The sequence below is a fragment of the Rhipicephalus microplus genome, chromosome 7 (genome assembly GCF_043290135.1).
Source record: "Rhipicephalus microplus isolate Deutch F79 chromosome 7, USDA_Rmic, whole genome shotgun sequence".
NCBI lineage: Eukaryota > Metazoa > Arthropoda > Arachnida > Ixodida > Ixodidae > Rhipicephalus > Rhipicephalus microplus.
In genome coordinates, this window is record NC_134706.1 from 20,347,657 (window position 1) to 20,365,487 (window position 17,831).

General features: G+C 45.6%; 2 protein-coding genes across 3 annotated transcripts in view; one reads left to right on the plus strand and one right to left on the minus strand.

Annotated features, from left to right (window-relative positions):
- On the minus strand, positions 1-15,096 carry Pdi (protein disulfide isomerase). Its single transcript, XM_037431082.2, has 7 exons — positions 14,798-15,096; positions 11,654-12,123; positions 10,801-10,905; positions 9,230-9,355; positions 5,199-5,699; positions 2,151-2,240; positions 1-1,503 (listed from the first exon to the last, which is right to left on the minus strand). The coding sequence occupies exons 1-7, from the start codon at positions 14,943-14,945 to the stop codon at positions 1,444-1,446; spliced, it is 1,500 nt and encodes a 499-aa protein (XP_037286979.2). The 5' UTR covers positions 14,946-15,096; the 3' UTR covers positions 1-1,443.
- A 535-nt stretch (positions 15,097-15,631) lies between these two features.
- Positions 15,632-17,831, plus strand: part of LOC119179959 (methyltransferase-like protein 22) — a 34,800-nt gene continuing 32,600 nt past the window's right edge. Inside the window, exon 1 of one of the 2 annotated variants that reach the window (XM_075868802.1) lies at positions 15,632-15,877. In XM_075868802.1, the coding sequence (XP_075724917.1) occupies positions 15,760-15,877 (118 nt within the window). In that variant the 5' untranslated portion in view covers positions 15,632-15,759. The remainder of the gene's footprint in view (positions 15,878-17,831) is intronic. The other variant, XM_037431083.2, reaches the window with a different exon arrangement.

A 17,831-nucleotide genomic window follows, 5' to 3' on the forward strand; every position in this document is an offset into this window, starting at 1 on the left:
TTGAGAAACTTTTTTTATTTTGGATATTTTAGCAGCAACGCAACGCACATTCCTCTGAGAGTTCTTAAGACGAGTGGTAAATGCCCAGCAGATGATTGTGCGCGCAACCACAGCCATGCCTCTGTTTTTCTCTTGCTATAGACAAACGATTCATACGCTCATCATACGCACACGCATTCTTGCAAGAAAAAGAAAACAGGCCACCGCAATAGGCAGGTGACACCCTCCGAAAGAAACCTTACTACAATCCCGCTTTAACAGTCCACAACAGCGCAATGAAGACAAGTACAGAATAAAAAATATGAGGTAAATCAAGAATGGAGCAACTGAAACTTTACAAGTGTAGTACAAATAAATACGTAGTGGTAGGGATAATTTTTTTTGAGACCTCTTCGAAAAACAGTAAATTGCACACATGTGCCACAGTCGAGAGCTGCGAGCCCATATCACGAGAGTGGTCCCTCTTAAAAAAACAAAAAAACTCTACAACATCGCTACAAGGTCTTTGATGCAGTTAGAAAAGCAAAACGGGAACAGGGAAGATTTTTTTTTCTTTTTTTTCTCTTCTTGCAAAAGCCACAACACTCCACGCTAGCTCGACCAGCAAACAAGGGTCGAGAGGCAAAAGCCGAAGACCGTGGTGCGGCTTGTCTCGGCTTCAAGACAAGACGGGAAGCACACATTGGACGTTTTCCACGGCGTTCTTCCTTACATTAACAGCAAGTCTCATTGATGACAAGTCTCGAAAGCAACTATTTCCGTCCTTGTCTGCCTGCACACTTGGTCGACCGCAAACAGAGATCGGAGAACGTGGGGATAAAAGAAAAAAAAACTTATCAGCGTTGAAGGTACGTAGAATAATAATAAAAAAAAACAGAAACTTGGGAGATGGCTGGAGCAAACGGTACAACAATTGCACAATGCGGGGCTTGAAATGAATGAACATGTGAGGAAGAATAAGAGGAGGTGCTACTTGAAAATATTTCTAGATAAACTACGGCAACATGAAGTGGAAAAGTAGGCCTTCCAGCCTGTACATTTACAATAAAAAAAATTTTCAACCTCTATTCCTTTGCATTAAGCGTGAATGTAAACTTGCTAGTAATGTAAAAAATGCAGAACCCGGGGTGTCCGGGTTCTGCATTTTTCCGCAAGAGTGTAGAAGCCCCGATAACTGCTTACTTGAAATTCATAATAAATATACAAGCGATGGAATTTAAAGAATCCTTAGTTTCACGAAATTGAACCCGACAAATGCATTAAAAAAACAAGAATTTGCAATGCGAGACTTAAAATAAAAAGGCTTGCATCTTCTTTTTGAAGCAGCACATCCTCTTAAAATTAAGCAAAGATGAAACAGCGTTGAGGAAATAGAAAACAAGGGTGGGCGCGATGTGAAGGATGAAAAAGGTTGGGTGGTGGTGGCAGGCCAAGCTTGTTCGCTCAAAGCTCGTCCCTCTTCTTGTCGTCCTTGTCTTCCTCCTCCTCTTCTTCCTCTTCAACCTGCAAATCGAATAATGTGGTTGAGAAAAAACACCAGTCCGAACACAAAATATTCACAGACATTCAAAAGAAACAAGGCATAGAACTCAAACCTCGATATAATGAACAAACTAACAATTAATACAGCATTACGATTACACACTTGAAACAAATTTCGGGATACAATAAGCTTGGTTTTGTTTGTTGCGAGGTACAAGTGTGCAGTTGACGAGAACTCCAATGGACTCTGCATCGCCTCTTTTGCGCCTTGTGGCCTTCTCTCCCCGTTCCCGATAAATCTTCATTCCGAAGTTGAACAGAACATTGACCCACACGTAGCTACTAGCAAACTAGAACTTTTTGAACCGAATTACTGCCGAAATGGAAATGTGCCATTCCCGACTTGAACGACCGATTTCATACTTGAATTCTGTGCCATTGTTTGCTTGTCGGCAAACGAAACTTCCGTTGAAAGAGACAAGTTCCCCAGCTTAATATAGGTCCATTGTTATTTATTCATACTGGTATACAGTAGTTCAAGGTTAACCGAAAATGAGACACTATGTCTGGACTATTCCAACCCACTCTTGTCAAAATCCCTCCCCCAATGAGATTAATTGTATTGCAATGTAAATAAAACAAGTTTTAAAATGGGAAAAGTAACGTACTTCCTCAGGAGGTGCCTGGCCATATTCTCCGTTGGTGTCGATGAACTTGGAGAGTCCCTCGAGTGTTCGCTCGCCATTGTACTGCACAACCTGCACAGGAGAACAGAAAGAACGCAATCAAGTCAGTAGGCAGTTTAGCAGGCGTAGCGAAATAACACAATCTAGACGCGAATGCGCAGTACGCTAAACGAACTGTGGAGTTCACCACACGCACGCTATTCTGCAGAAACTGTACATAAAACATGGCGGCGGTTTCGGATGCCCACTTCGAGCGGAATGAACATTCATGTAGACAAATCTACTTTATTTGAAGTAAGCGACTGTAATATGGCTTCCATTTGCCTTCAGGTAGCGTCGACGACCAATAAGACTACTTGTCATTTGCGGTGTGAACAAGGTGACGTTCGCTTTGGTGTGTAGCTCATAATTATAACTTAGTGCGACTGAAAGTACTAATGACCACTGCATGCAGAAACATGGGCAAGCATTCAGTGTTCTTTCCGTTCACATTTTTCTTTTAATGTATTCATCGTCACCAGGAGATGCCACTCTCCCAGCTTGGACACAAACTATCCCTCTGAACTAAAACAAGCTGGAGGCAATGAATGTTTCCGGCACAGCAACGCTATTCTTCGAAGCCCAGCCATCATGCCAACACTAAACTACGACTGTGCAGTGAAAAAAACATGGTCAAACTCTAAAATATTGTTCCATCAAGAAGTGCACTTCTCTGCGCTGCATGTCCACCCAACTAATTACAGCCCGTCATGCTTGAAGTGGACATAAATTCTAGTTGGGTCCGAGTTTAAAGCAAAAGAGCAGGTCCTATTTCACATGCAAACATTGACGAGAAGCTATTTGCAAGCATTATGCGGAAGCTTGTGTTTACAGTTCTATTGCCAAAGAATTGCAGCGAAATTCTGAGCGAGAAAAATGCGAGTACCCTTTTGCAGAATGCATCCTTGAACTACGTTGAATACCTTCGAGACAGCGGGAAGATTGACGAGCATCAGTGGGCGTTCGATCTTTAGACATGTTCATACAGCGCGACCTATGTCGGAAAGAACTCCGTGCACTTTACGGAGTCAATGCAACATTTTGACCGACGGCCCACTGTCCGGTTACTTCGTTTTCAATGAACGACCTCACTTGCAGTATTAAGGCGAGAATGGAAAAAGTCTTTCAAGATAAAGTCTCTACCGTCTTAAATGTCATCACTTTCCCAAAGCTTGCAAAAGACGGAAACTCGAGCCTTTTAGCATTTATGGCAATGAAACCTCACAAGAACGCGAAATTCGTACACCTCGACAGGGTTCGAACCCACGACTATCAGCTTAGCAGCACAATGCCCCAACCAGAAACAAACCTTATGTTTTTAGATTTTTGTGCTCTTGACATCCCAAATGAAGAAAGCAAGCTAGGATTCACAGAATAGCGATCTTTCATCCTGCATTTAGTCCCACCTTTCTTTTCAAAGGAAAGAAATAAAAAGCTTTGACTGACCGATTGATGGCTAGCACATAAGTCGCATTAATAAGTCACAGTAACAAGGACAAGTGTAATGCCTATGCCACACACTTGCAGAAAAAAAAATCACAATAAACTGCCAAGACATGAAAATAATGCATCAACAAATTAGTGTCATCTGGCCGGTTTATCGTTAACTTGCTTGCCAGAACCTGTCTAAGTGCGAAATGTGCACCTTCGACACCATAGCTTGCATGAGGCAGTTTACGAAACTTTTCAAATATATTCCCAAGGAAAAATACACACACCATGGGCGCCTTGTAACTTTACTTCGTATCCAACATTCATTAGCTAAAGTTGTTGCAGTCAGTTGAAATGAGAGAAACCTTACACTGGCCTTGTACACAGAACTCAAGAAAAAAAAATATGCTGTCTCCCGCAAAAGGGAGGCACGTGCAGATGCGAAGCAGTGGGCGCCAACGCATCCACTCGCGGCGGCGTTGACGCTGGGACTCATCGAGGCATTGCGCAGCAGAGAAACTTGGGGAGGTGCAATGCGCGCAGTGATGGACCGGTGTTTCCTACTGAAACATGCCAATCACTGCTATTGGGCAATGAGGGATTGAAGACTGATTGGTTACAGAGACCTCAGTCCACTTGCAAGCACGCTGCAAGTTATCGTTTCAAAAACAGACACGAGAAATCGCCCACCAGGGGAACCTTGGAGGTCAAGATGTGGGGCGGCCAGTGAACGATTGTGCATCGGAACCAGCCCGTTTCAATCAGTGAACTGTAACAGATGTTCCCAGTGTCGGCGTTGCAAGGCGAGAGAGGAAGAGGGGACACGCATGCGCAATGGCCGTGTAAACACTGCGGGGAGGAATGCCTAAAGGAAAGGGGGGAGCAAGCGCAGGCTAACAGACACTCCTTGCGTCTGCATTGCAAGAGGGGGGAGCAAGAGAGGAGAGAAGGGAAGAGATACCCATGCGCAATGGGGGCGGATACCCCCATTGGGGGAATCCACCCCTAATGGATACACTGCTAGGAGGGATATCCAGAGAGGGGAAAGCAACCGCAAGCAGGTGGCGGTTGGTGGAAGTGGAGAGAGTAACAGTTTGAGACAGGCAAGGAGAAGAGTTGCGCATGCGTAGTGCGAGTGAGGACATTGCAGACCTCGCAGGAGATGGGTCCGAGCAAGAGATGCTTCGTATCTAAAATGCCCAGTGGCGGCGCTTCACCTGTGAACGACAGCCCCGCCTGGGGGTTTCCGCTCGAACCACAACCACTTCCTATGGCAACGTAAAGGCTTCAATGAAATTTACAGGATGGTTGAGTTTCAGACCTAAAGCAAAGACACCAACATGTATGCATGGAAAAGTCGACTACTCAAAACATCAAAGAAGTGCTTGATGCAACCGCTATAAGTAAGCACTTCTATATGGAGCATTTGTGCTAATCTTCTGGGAAAGGGATGGCCGTGGGTGGAGGCAGCACTTAGGTTGGAACTACAGACTTGACATCTTTGCTTGAGACATAACGGACTACAGATCTTTACAGACTTCTAGAAGTGCACAAACTCACCGCATTTGTTTCTTTCTTGTAAAGCTTGATGGTCGGGAAGCTGTCGACCTTGGTGTGCTCGAGCTCATTTGCTGTGGCGTCCATCTTGACGATGAGCACATCCTTGCGGTCCTTGTACTTCTCGGCCAGCTCGTCGTAGATGGGCGCCAGCTGCTTGCAGTGTCCGCACCACGGGGCGTAGAACTCCACCAGGACGTCCTTGGTCTTGTCGAAGACAACCTCGTCAAAGTTCTTCTGCACGACCACCTTGACGGGGTGCTTGTCCCAGTCGTCGGGGAGGTCCTGGGACAGCAGGCTTTGCTTGATGGTGCCGTCCAGCACGCCCTGGACGAAGGTCTTGATGTCCTCTGCCTTGAGCGAGTCCGTCTCGGGCTTGAAGCGAGTCATGTCACCCTCGAGCTTGATGAAACGCAGGGCCGGCACCTGGTCCTTCTTGAGGCCAAAGAACTCGAGGATGCGCTCGTGGTCCTCGTCATCAACGTCAATGGTCACAAACAGAACCTGCCCCGTGGAGAGAGAAGTCGGCAAGCATTGGAGCAATGTAGAACGGCAAGCACATGAAGAGAGAATGAGTCTGCAAACAAGGGTAGTCGATTGCTGGACAACATTACCGGCGACACAGCGTTTAACTAGGACCGATTGCGATGACACACGAGTAGAAATGCGAGCCAATTAAAATAGTTTGAGAAGCTACAAAACACCAGGTTGACCGCTCGCTTTATTCAACACTGCATTCCTTTTGTTCTAAGGTGTTTAGTTGTCTAATTTTCATGCTAGATGATAGTCGTATGTTTGTGTTGTATTGTTTGTAGCAAGATTTTGATTATAAACTGCTACAATATTTTTTAATGTTCTAAAAAGCTCATGTGACAGGACATGTTTGATATCAACACAAAGATGTGAAAGCTGGGAAAGTAATAAAATTCTGCTGGCAGACAAGAACACCTTCCTAAAGCCGGATATGCTCTTCATCGAATCTGGGATTTAAGGGGAGATGCTACTCGAAAAACGATTTTCTTTAATAAGAGTCTGAATTTTACACAAATTGGCATGCTAATAGAGTTTTTGTCCTCTTTTCAAATATGTCATTTTCATGTAGATTGCTTGGTTTTGTTTCTACAGGTCAGATACTGCAAAATTATGGCCATTGTTATGCAACAATTCTGACCTATAAGAATTTGAGATAAAGCATGCAGATAGAGCTGACTATGATCCTTTGGAACTGTAGAGTGCAAAAAACTATATAAATTTTGTGTGTAAAAAGGTGAAATACAATAATAAAATAGAAAAATTTGCTATGGCTCTAGTTGCCAAGGGCTTTCAATGTTATGCAATTTTTGAATAACATAATCAAGCAGTACTGACAATCTGAATAGATACTTGCACTCTATGGGCCTTCATCATGCTATGTGCAAAATTTTATAGAGGTATGATAATTCTAAGTATACGAACTAGCGTGTATAAGAAGCACAGATCACACAAAACTGCAAAAGGAGAAAAACGCATTTGAAAGTTTGAAACCTTTTTTTTTTTTTTATGACAGAGTTGTTAGAAATGCATAATCTTTGGCTATAATGTTCAACAGAACTTTGAAAAGCACTGCAAGTTACTAGAACTGTCCTGCAGCATAAATTGTGCCCTCCCGGCATTTGCGAGCACTCTCTTCTAGCCGTGCCCTTTTCACTCCACGACGACAGTGGGCCCTTGCTTCTGCTGTCAGACGCTCGGACATTCTGTTGATGCGCCTCGCATCGCGGGAATCACTGAAAGTAACTAGATCTCTAGATGGCAGTATGTTGAGCTCTTCCAGAATGTGCTCAAAAGTAGCATGACCCTTTTTGAACCACAGAATTGCCATAGCTGCGTCAGTCTCGACAACCGTTCGGGAGACAAACTTAGTCTTGGGGCAAAGTAGCCAAATTTTGCTGTTCAGGGATTCCGATGCGTTCTGGGTTTTCCCTTTGATGCATCGAGCAAGGAGCTTCTCATCCGTTAGCGGATTATAAATGGGCAAAAAAGCCAATCCCTGTGCTTTTGTCAGGAGAGGTGTGTGGCGTGGTGCAGGTTCACCAAGTGCTTCAGCGCGTTGATGTTTGCACCACGACTGTTCCTGCAGGGCAAAACTTGTGGTTGCCAGCATAGTCAGTAGAGCATGAGTGGAAGTACGAAGCCCATACTGCAGTGTACATATCCCGTACACTGCCCCTGTTGCTTGTTATGGCAATCTGATAGTATGTGTGGAGCTTCTGAATGGCTGGCTCTCATTTTCTGCCCTCGTGGTAATGGCACATGCAGCTTCCGTAGCGCGGTGCCAAGTCTCTTGGCCACATGATTAGTGCAGTCTTCTTTTCCTATATTGACAGCACCATAGACTTGACTCTGCAACTGCACTATATGCTTTGCTGTCACCGTCACTCAAGAATGTCATGAAATGCAGTGGGGTGTCATAAGTCAATGTTCTCTGCCAAATGCGCATTGAAGCCTCCGTTTCCATGGCATGGGAGGAACAGTCTGCATATTTTTCACAGACTGGGCCATGGAATGCCTGCCACACTTCCTTGTCTGGACCCATATCCTTGTGCCTACTGCATGTCGGGCAGTAATTTGATATGACCTCGAAGTCTAAGCAGAGGCCAGTATCTAAGGAGATAACTGCGTCAATCCTGTTGTGGCTTTTGTGGCCCCTCTTCTGCCAAGTGCCGTCGAACATAACAGCCACATTAGTTTCGCCTGCTACTTCTTTCGTCAACTCTCTGGATCGGCGCAAGTTTTCACTCGCAGCTGCCATGTCAGTGGTGTGCACCTTCTTTGCTATTGAAAAAAATCCTCTGTGGTGCATTGGCTTTGGGAGTCCAATAATGGAGCAAAATCTCGACAATTGCTCATGCCCAATGCCGACAGCGCGTGCAGCCAACACCGCCTTCACATTTACAGCGAAACTACCTCGGGAGCTCCCACTGTCGTACCGTTGGCTCATTCGGCTGCTGGCGTTCGCCGTAACGCGCAGTGAAGTATAGGAGCACAAAAGAACAGTCGCTGAGCATTCGCTGTTTTCGCAATGAAGTTCTAGGAGCGACGAAAGTCCCTTGCGCTTTTCTGCCGGCTCCTGAACGGCAAGTTTTTGAATACCGCAAGCAGGGCATGCCGCACCTGCCACAAGTGCCGTCGGCAAGATTGTGTCGCACAAAACAGTCGTTGCACAAACCTCATCGCGCTGCCTTTCGTCTTTTTCGAAGAAGCCGAGCTTCTTTTCCGAAGCACTGACGAAAGAAAGCGCAGCGTCAATCCCTTCATCGCAGCCACTGTCGCTTGCGCACTCGTCGATGCCGCCGTCAGGCCTAGCACACGTAGGCGCGTTCTCGTTCGTCGCCGTCGTTCGGGGCGCTTTACGCCGCCTTGCCTTGAACTTGTGCTTCGTTCGAAACTTCTGCGGTCTCACGTGGCACTTTTTCGGGCTTGTCATCGCGGAAATATGCGTAAACGCGCAGAAAAGCAGACGGACCAAATGCCAATGGCCGCCACCAACACAGCTGACTGACTCGGTAGCCAATGGCGATGTGGCTTAGGGTGCCGCGCGTTTCAAACTGCTCAAACCACGTGATAAAAAGGCCTCGTTTTTTAATTTTTTTTTTTGCCCACGTATGAAACTGGCGGTCGTCGGAGCTGTAAGAAGAAGGCCGGACGCAACTTTCCCAACCGATCGCGATGGCGGGCGACACTGCGACGGGGAGCAGAGCGCAGTCAAAGATGGCCAGTATCGGCGCAAATTCACGAAATTTTGAGCTACCGCGATGCCTTCATACACATTTTTTTGCATTTTGCGGTGCGAATGTAGTTTAGTTAATGTAGTTCGAATTTTCACAGATAAAAGAAGAAGGTTTGAAGATTACAATGCAATAAAAATAAGAAATACGAGAAATTTCGCTAAAACGCGATTTTTCGACTCACATCTCCCTTTAAGATGCGGGATTTTGATCTGGGCATGATGTATTGAAACTAGGCATCGCTGCACAGCATGATTAAAGCCTCACCTGGTGCCTGAAGGCAGCAGCAGCCTCCCTAAAGTTCTCCAGAACTTCCTTGAAGTCTGCGCTCTTCTTGCTGAGGAAAAGCAGGTTGTGTTGACGAATCTGGCCGCTGAACACGTTCTGGGCGCTCTGAAATGACACGAACAACCAGATGGCTTACCATGGCCGTCTCCATACAGTAGTGTTTTGTCCAAGAAATCATTACGTGTGCAGAGTCGAACGCAGACAAGATTAACACCTCTGTATTCAAGACCAGATAGAAGCCGACGTTTAAACGAGGTGGAACTCCAACTAATACGATGCGTTTGTTTGCAGAAGACCTTGTGCAAGAATGAAATAACACTGCATTTTCGTTTGCTTACACCTTTCCACCCAAGACTGGATAATGTGACTGCGACAGTGAGTCTGGAGCAATATATCTAGAAATTTCATTTTCATTCTTCGGTATACTAGCTTGAACGGTGTTTCAACAAAACCATAAATACACATTGCAGAGCCCTTGAGGCCACAGCAGCATTGGTGCTTAGGATTAAAATAGATTGCTCCCATGCATGGCCACACCAGTACGAAATTTGCAGCTTTGTCCTGAATGCAGATGTGACCGAGCAAAGTACAGCTTTTTTCTCTCTCTCTTTCTCTCTCTCTCTCTCATGTGCAGCAGATTAGGTGCTTGTCGTTGAAACTACTAAAGCACAGCAGAACTTTCGACCATCTACAATGATGAATAAAAGTTGCCCGACAAAATATATACGCTCTCTTAAACAGGTCATTGGTTAATACGAGTTGGACAATAAGTTTAGTTGTCCAGTCCCCGTGAAAAACAAATCAAGATTCTACTACAATTAAGAAAATTACGGCAGTTGACTTAGTAATACAGAAACCAAATTAACCAGGAAATCACTGCAACAGGTATGTTTCGCTTACCGAAAGATTAACAGGGGTGAAAAATTGAACAAAACACATCATTACAGAGGGACTTGTTCCATCAGCATGAAAATTCTCAAGAGTCGACTGTATTGCGTCTGTTATATCCGATTCAATAATGGTACCAATAGACGCATCTTCCGAGAGGCAGAATAAACATTGCAGTTTTACCAGCTTGAATACTAGTGAAGAGTTCACTATCGATGTGGTCGACTCTGGACATATGTGGCATTCGTGTTATGAACACGCCATTGAAGAATAGAACAAGGATTAAGCATTCTAGACCTGGCAATCAGAAACCACAAATCGTGCACAGACTATCAGCTTGCCAAGTCTGAGCAAATCAGTGAAGGCACAGCAAGCCTAATGTCAGAGGGACTGCCTTTATTTTTAGCATTCCCAGATAGGCAATCATACGCATGCTGATTGGAGCTTGGAAGACTGGCGATATCCTGCGGTCACAAAATACTACCACGCAATCATGTTGCTCTGCGATGCATGCACAGATGCACACTCCACCAGAATGTTTTTAATAGCAGCCCTCCCTCTTGACAAGAACACTTGCTACAACAGTACGAACACTAACAGCTAACGCCAAGGAAGTTGACACTAGCTAGAGTTGGCTGGCGACTTGCAATACAAATACTCACTTCGTGCGTGAACTCCACAACCAGGGGTAGGCTGTTCAGCTGAACAAATGTCTGAATGTTCTCGGAGGTGACTTCCTTGTCTAGAGTGTTCTTGCCCTCGTCAAACTGCAAGGACCAGTAGAGAACATCAACAGCCATTTTGATGCAAACATACATTCACAGACTGTTTGCACTGAAACCTGGCCAACAATGGTGATAAAGCTGAAGATCACAAAACAGTTGGCAACAAACCTGTTGCTAGTGAAGATGAAATCCCACTTACATTGCCAGCTATTACAGCCGATAGCAGATTTCAGTTCAGTAGCGACATATGCTATTCCCACCTCCATTAGGACTACATGCATTAACTCGGAGGTGCAGACAATTAGATTAACTACAACTGCTAAAAGCACACTGCAAAACTAAGGCTCTACACAAACAGAATGAGCACAATTTACAACGTCTATCATTTTTAGCTTTTGAATGACATTTTGAACAGGCATGCAGAAGTGCGAGCCCTTTACAGATGAGGGTGGCGTACATTTGGCTGTGCGTAAGAAATCATAATACGTTTCAAAAACTATGGCAATGTACGAGCCCATGAGGTTTCTTTTATTTCGCACGCCTGCATACTGCAAAGAAGGCGCTCCAAAAAAAAAAAAAAAGAATGTAGAGAAGCGGTAAACGTGGCAATATGCTGCAGAGATGAAGGTACACAATAAACAAGCGCCTGCTGCATCTAGACTTCAAAAGCAATACAATCAAGCTTATACTGCATTGAATGACTGGCGACAGTCGCCTCATTCGGATATGCAGTGGAAAGTGGTACGAACTATAGTGTGGCCCCAATCTCCACAAGTGCTGCAGCACTGACCTTCTTGAAGAGCATTACTCCATCCTTGTTGGCACCAAGCTCCTTGTAGATGGCGTCATCGGAAGTGATGGCAAACGCGTGGCGGTCGACGGCATCCGCGGCCTTGAGGAACTCCTTCGCCTCCGCACTCTCCTGGTCCTTGAAGAAGCCCACGACGACGACCTCCGCACTGTCCACAAAAGTCTTGGCCTCGTCCACGGAGCCGAGTGCCTGAGCCGAGGGTCCAGTCTTTTTCTTGAGCCAGCGGATCATCTCCTCAGCAGTGCGGCCACCCTTGTACTCGAGTGGCTGTCCGTCACGGAAGAACTTGAGCGTCGGGTAGCCGTGCACGTCGTGTTGCTCAGCGAGCTGGCTCTCGACGGTGGCGTCAACCTTGGCCAGCTTGATGTCCGAGCCTTCCTCCTCAAGCTGCTTGGCTGCCTTCGCATAGTCTGGCGCCATGGCCTTGCAGTGGCCGCACCAGGGGGAGTCTGCGAGGGAGACCAAGCATTTAGCCTTCACAGAACCCCCTAAGCAACATCTCAAATACAAAGTAGCACGTCGCTATGTACCGATATGACGCGATCTTTGCAACACAATTCGCAATACCGGCAGCCCATATCGCATCACAAGAAAAACCCTCGTCTCTGAAGTCCCAGTTATATAGGGGACTAGAAAGAGGTCAAGATAAAGCCCAACTAGAAGGACTACACACTAAACTATGCACTTCAGTATGCCTCCACTGCACAGAACCGTTCTTCAGACCCTTAAAATTAACAGTTTGTAACAAATCATATCATCTATTTATCTAATAGCACAGCGGAATGAACATATGCGAGCTCTCCAGTAAAATTACACATGCCAAGAGTAAGCAACGTCGACAGTAATAGACTTCCCCATTACCACTATTGCATGTTGCTCGGGAGGTGTAACATATTGCTCACACAATTCCCTCAAGAGGCTATCAAAGCTGCTCTATGCATTAAATCCTTGAAGCCATTAGTGGTCTGGGCAGAAGACGTGTGCCATGCTGCTATCGCTTCAGAAAAGTGCATTAGGTTCAAGTGAGCTGCGTAGGCAGTACGCATAGCTGTACCTACTACAATCACTACACAGCAACTGCGCTATCAATGGGTTCCCGACAGCAGTACATGTCATGTCCTCCTTAAGCCCGCAGAAACACTGCCACGGTTTACGACTAATGCCTCCTTGTTGGGCTAAGGAGAGTGCAATGTCCCAGGGCCATGGAAGAGGACACGACCACAGGGTACAGGCCTCCAACGAAGCCCTGGGGATGAAGGCAACTTGCAAGATTTTCAACCAAGAAAATGGAAAGTGAAGACTGCATGCTCTTGCAAGCAATTCTAGACAGTGCAAACAATGAGGGCACTGAAGAAATGCCACGGAAGACTTGCTCATCTTGCACAAATTAATCCCTCATACCGATTCTTCCCACTGTTCACAATTTGGAAGAGTGAGACACCTACAGTCAGTTACCACACAAGAATAGCAAGAAGCTTCTCTTGCAAGATCTCAACCTGCCAGTCAATCATCTATGCATGAGAAGGCCAAGGGTGACACTACTAGTTCTTGGGCTGTAACCAACTAGATGTTTGTAGTGCCATCTCAAGGAACCTTTTTACAGCTGTAGCAATTTTGCAATGCCACATGTATGGGCTTGCACATCAACTTGGAAGTTGTATGCGACGTCAGGGTTATCAATTAGGCCTCACCGAGCGATATATTGACCATCTGATTAGCCAGCTCATGTTGTAAAGGAACAGACCTTGAAAGGCATGGATAGGTCTAGAAATCTCCAAACTAGGAGTGCTACTACGAGTCTACTACGACTGCCAGGAGCATGGTCGAACTCCCATGTTTTCGACTCCGATTGGTTCAGAGGGGCCGCTACAGACTGCAATTGGCCGATAAATGGCGCGATTTTTAGAATTTGACAACACGGCGCGATTTCAACGTGTCCTGTATGGCAGGCCAGGACTACTTTTTGCAACTGCCAAGGAGCCTTTCCGCGAAATCCATATAAAATTCGGATTGCAGCAGAAATATCCACAGGACAGGTGGTACTCAATTCTTTTTATAGCATCACACGAACAAAATTGAAATTGGGTCTGTTGGCAAACTGACAAGCGATACTGATAACACTGCAAAATTCCATTGACATTGTTGTGGAAAGAATAGAGCGCAAAAAGAGTCAAGCGGCGTGTGCCGACGGAGGCCACGTTGGAAGTGACTTTCCGATTGACGTTTAAAATAGCAAGTGCCGCATCCATCAACATCCGAAGCAAGCGTGACAGCTGGCGAGCGGTGCATCATAAGGACACTCAATTAAATCCCCGAGAGAACGGGGTAAGAAAAAAAAAGAAAGGCTTGTTTTTCTGTTCTACACGTCATTACACTGATGCGGAACGACACGGGAAATAAACTGGCTAATGCTTTTGCAGTAATTCGTACTCCCAGCTTAAGCCCAAATCCGGCGTGAAGAGGAGAAAAAAAAAAAGATAAGCCACCAATCGTCAGAAAGTGCGTGGCAGTCGAATAATCTGCGATAAGCCGTGGGCACTTTTTTTTTTTTTCTGGGCACACGTCCGATCCAGTGGCTTCAAAGTGCTTTCGCGGCCATGGCGACTTGCCATGCACCCACGAAGAAAGGTTTTCGAAAGGAAAAGAAACGAACGGGACAGCAAAAAAAAAATAATAAAGAACGAAACAGCGGTACTCCGCATCGGCAGATCATAGCCTCCCCTATAATATAGGAGGCTATGGGCAGATTTGGTGACGGCGCGTGGCATGTACCGGTCAACGCACTGAAGTGGCCTGCGGAGAGACCAACCGTGCGTTTCAGTGCCGAGAAAAAAGCAACAAGAAGACTGAAAAGCTCTCCACTACCCTTCTTTTAAAATGTAAAACGCCGCACCAGCTGCGAACTCACACCAACGCGTGACAAAAGCTTAGCGCAAGCCGTCCTTGTAGGAGCCATCCTAACTTCCTTGAACTCTCCCCCAACTTGTTGGGCGGTCAACACCGTTTACATTACATGTAATCTCAAGATGACACGGCTAGACTGTGCGGCTCTCTCGATACGGCTGTAGTTAAAAACGTTCCAGCAGGCGAGTTAGAACGAGACGGCAGCTTGGTCATACTCACAGAACTTGACAAAGACGTGCTTGTGGTCCTTGATGCCCTGCTCGAAGTTGCTCTGCTTGAGGATGAGCACACCATCTTCCGTCTCGTAGTCGGTGCAGTTGACCGCCGCTAAGCAGCACAGTAGACCGATTAACCTTAGAGAAATCATGTTTTTGTCTTCGTAGAAACAACGGAGTCCGACGAGTTTGTAAAGACGAACCGGCTTTCCGCACACCGCACCACCTCAACGACCCACCACGACGTTGACAAGACAAGAAGGCCACGACACGAACGTGGCACTTGGGAAGAGCCCGACCCACCGCGTCATCACGGCGCATGCTCAATTTATGGGAGTCGCCATACTCGTGTTGAAGCGCCATTGGTGCGATTGAGGTCACGTGATGAGACGGCACGAATTTATATAAAATGCGAACAAAATTTGAAGAGATTAGATTAGCCGCAAAGTTTGAACATATTTGAGAGGGAGGTGCGCTTGGGTTAGAACAGCATCCACGGTGCTCACTTTTCTGGCTACGTTCGGTCTAATAAGATTTGTTGCTCCCAGAGATTGGCAGAGCACGCAAAAAACAAAGCGCGCCGCGCTGGATGCGCGCATTCAGTCACATGCAGTAGTTTATGGTCTCTCTACAAAATGCGAAAATTAAACAGTTTCGTACGTCCAAATTGCAACTTAAGTGCAATGTCTGGGTTAAAAAGACTTGGTAATATTATTAAATAATTATTTAAAATGTCACAATTTAGTTTAGTAATTTCAGGTTAAACATTTAGCGTTAATTAGGTGTTTATTTAAATACGAGAATCGTAATTGCAACGTGCTAGACTTCACGCGACAATCAGCTTTACTTAGCTGGTTTTGCTGATGGCGGCGCACATGTGTAACTTTGCGGTGGCTTTGCGGCGTCTACGGCGAAAAGAAAAGGCTGACTCTGTGCACTAGTTTATCTCGAAACCTCTTTCGAAGCATGCAAGAGGACGAGATTGTCGTCTCTGAAGTCCACGTCGACTCGGACAACATCGTGAAGAACGAGAACGACCCGCTGCTTGAGATGATGCCCGCAGCTTTGAGAGGCCGACTACAAGGTAGTCGAGCGCGTCTACTCTTATAGGTTAGAAGTAGTGCCGATAATACAACAAATGGCGGTGCTCTGCATGTAAAGAGGTATCAAGATCGTTTCACAGGTGTCGAAATTAGTTCCTCAGTCCCCCCTGTCGAGTGAGCCGACGTTAAATTTCTCTTTTACGATCGGTAGTACGCTTGGTGCGTTCTCAATCGTGCGTCTGCGCCGTGTGTCTGAATCAAGTTGCAATACTGATGCTGATGACCTCAGATAGATGGCGCTCACCCGCAGAGGGGGGTGGGCCGAGAACCTGGTGGCAGGGTACTTAAATGAAACTAAAATGAAATTAAAGCCAATCTGAAAAAAAAAATTAGTTTAAAGATTATACTGCCAATAAATAAAAGTGTTTGCTGAGCAAGCGGTGAAACCATCTCTTGTTTCTGACAGACATCGCTACGAATTATAAACTAAAGATCGGAAAAGGTTAGGGTTCACTAGCACGGTAATCTTTTAGTTGCATTGTTGTAATCAAACGCAGTTGAGCATATATCCCTGTGGCAGTAACCAAATGAAGTGCCGCCAAGTGATAAAAGTACTGGTAGATTTACTTGTATTCCTAGCTTTTGTAATAGGGCTACTAAAAATCTTTTTCTCTGATAAGAATAACGACGACAGAATAAAAAGAAATGTTTCAATTTCGATCCAAAAAAATGCACAGCGGTGACGCTTTGTGTCGAGCTTTGTTAAGGTAATAATTTAGTTGTGGAACTGTACAGCGCAATCTTGTATAAGTGACCTCCAACTGGCGAGATACACACCACTGTTTATTCCAGCAATACCTTAAATGCTCGAAATCTTCAAATTTATCCAAATTACCTAACGGGTGAAGGCAAGCACGTGTCGACAAAATGTCTTCTTCTTTCTCACTTGGTTTCGTCACATGGCGCTGACACACAGAAAAGACGCTGCTGCGTACGCTAAAGATTTGGGTGGCTGTAGTGCATCTCAACGGAGTACAAAACTTTGAAGGTCAGATAACTTCTGGGATAGGTTTGCCTGGCCGCACATACATCATTTATAAAGTATAAATGGCGAATATTGCTGAGAACATACTTCAATTTTTTTTTTTTTTGAGTGCGTGTCGCGCAATTTCACTCTAAACGCCCCGTCTCACGAGATCAACGCCAACTTGTTTTTGTTGTAAACGACCTACAGCCACTGCATGCATCACGAGTTGGTCGTGGTTTTTGCCAGCGTTTGCACCCCGATTTTTCAACTGTAAAAAGGGAGCATTAAAGAGTTGTCAACGTAATATTCATGTAAACTGCTCTGAAACCGCCTCCGAATAATGCACCCTTGTGCACTTGAGCTAACGAGGTTTTCAGAGGAAATAAGTCGGTCTAGGAAAATTTTTGTGTCGGTACCTCTTTAACTACTTTCTTTTTGCTGATGCATAGCGCAATCGACCGACGCAATTGCGTACAGCTGATTTGCGCGTGGCAGTGGTCACACGTGAAATTTCAAAAATATAGGCAGAACTGGCTCCATCCCATTCTTTGTCTCGCGGTCTTTTTTTTAACACGAAAGTGTTTTATGACATGAAGATTTCACTAGTATCATATCACTTTGGTCTCGTAGTCTTTGCCTGTAAATAATGCATGCCAGTAAATCACACATAAAAGAAAAAAATTTTTAGCCAGGCGCTCGACCGAGAAATCACACTAATACAGTCTAGAACATAGGAACAGCTCATCTGCATTACTCGTGCCCATGTGATTCGAGTTGTTGATGAATTCACCTTCGCGCTGCCAATCGTTAGCTTCCTGGTTAGCTCTATTGACCTTTTTCACTACAGGTACAGCGCCCTTAACGGCGAGAGCCAAAAGCGAATTTGGTGGCTTTCTGGTCAATGCGACAGCGTGGAAGCTTGTGCATTCCTTTGCACTTATCTTCTCCGAGATGGTGCGCCCACAGGT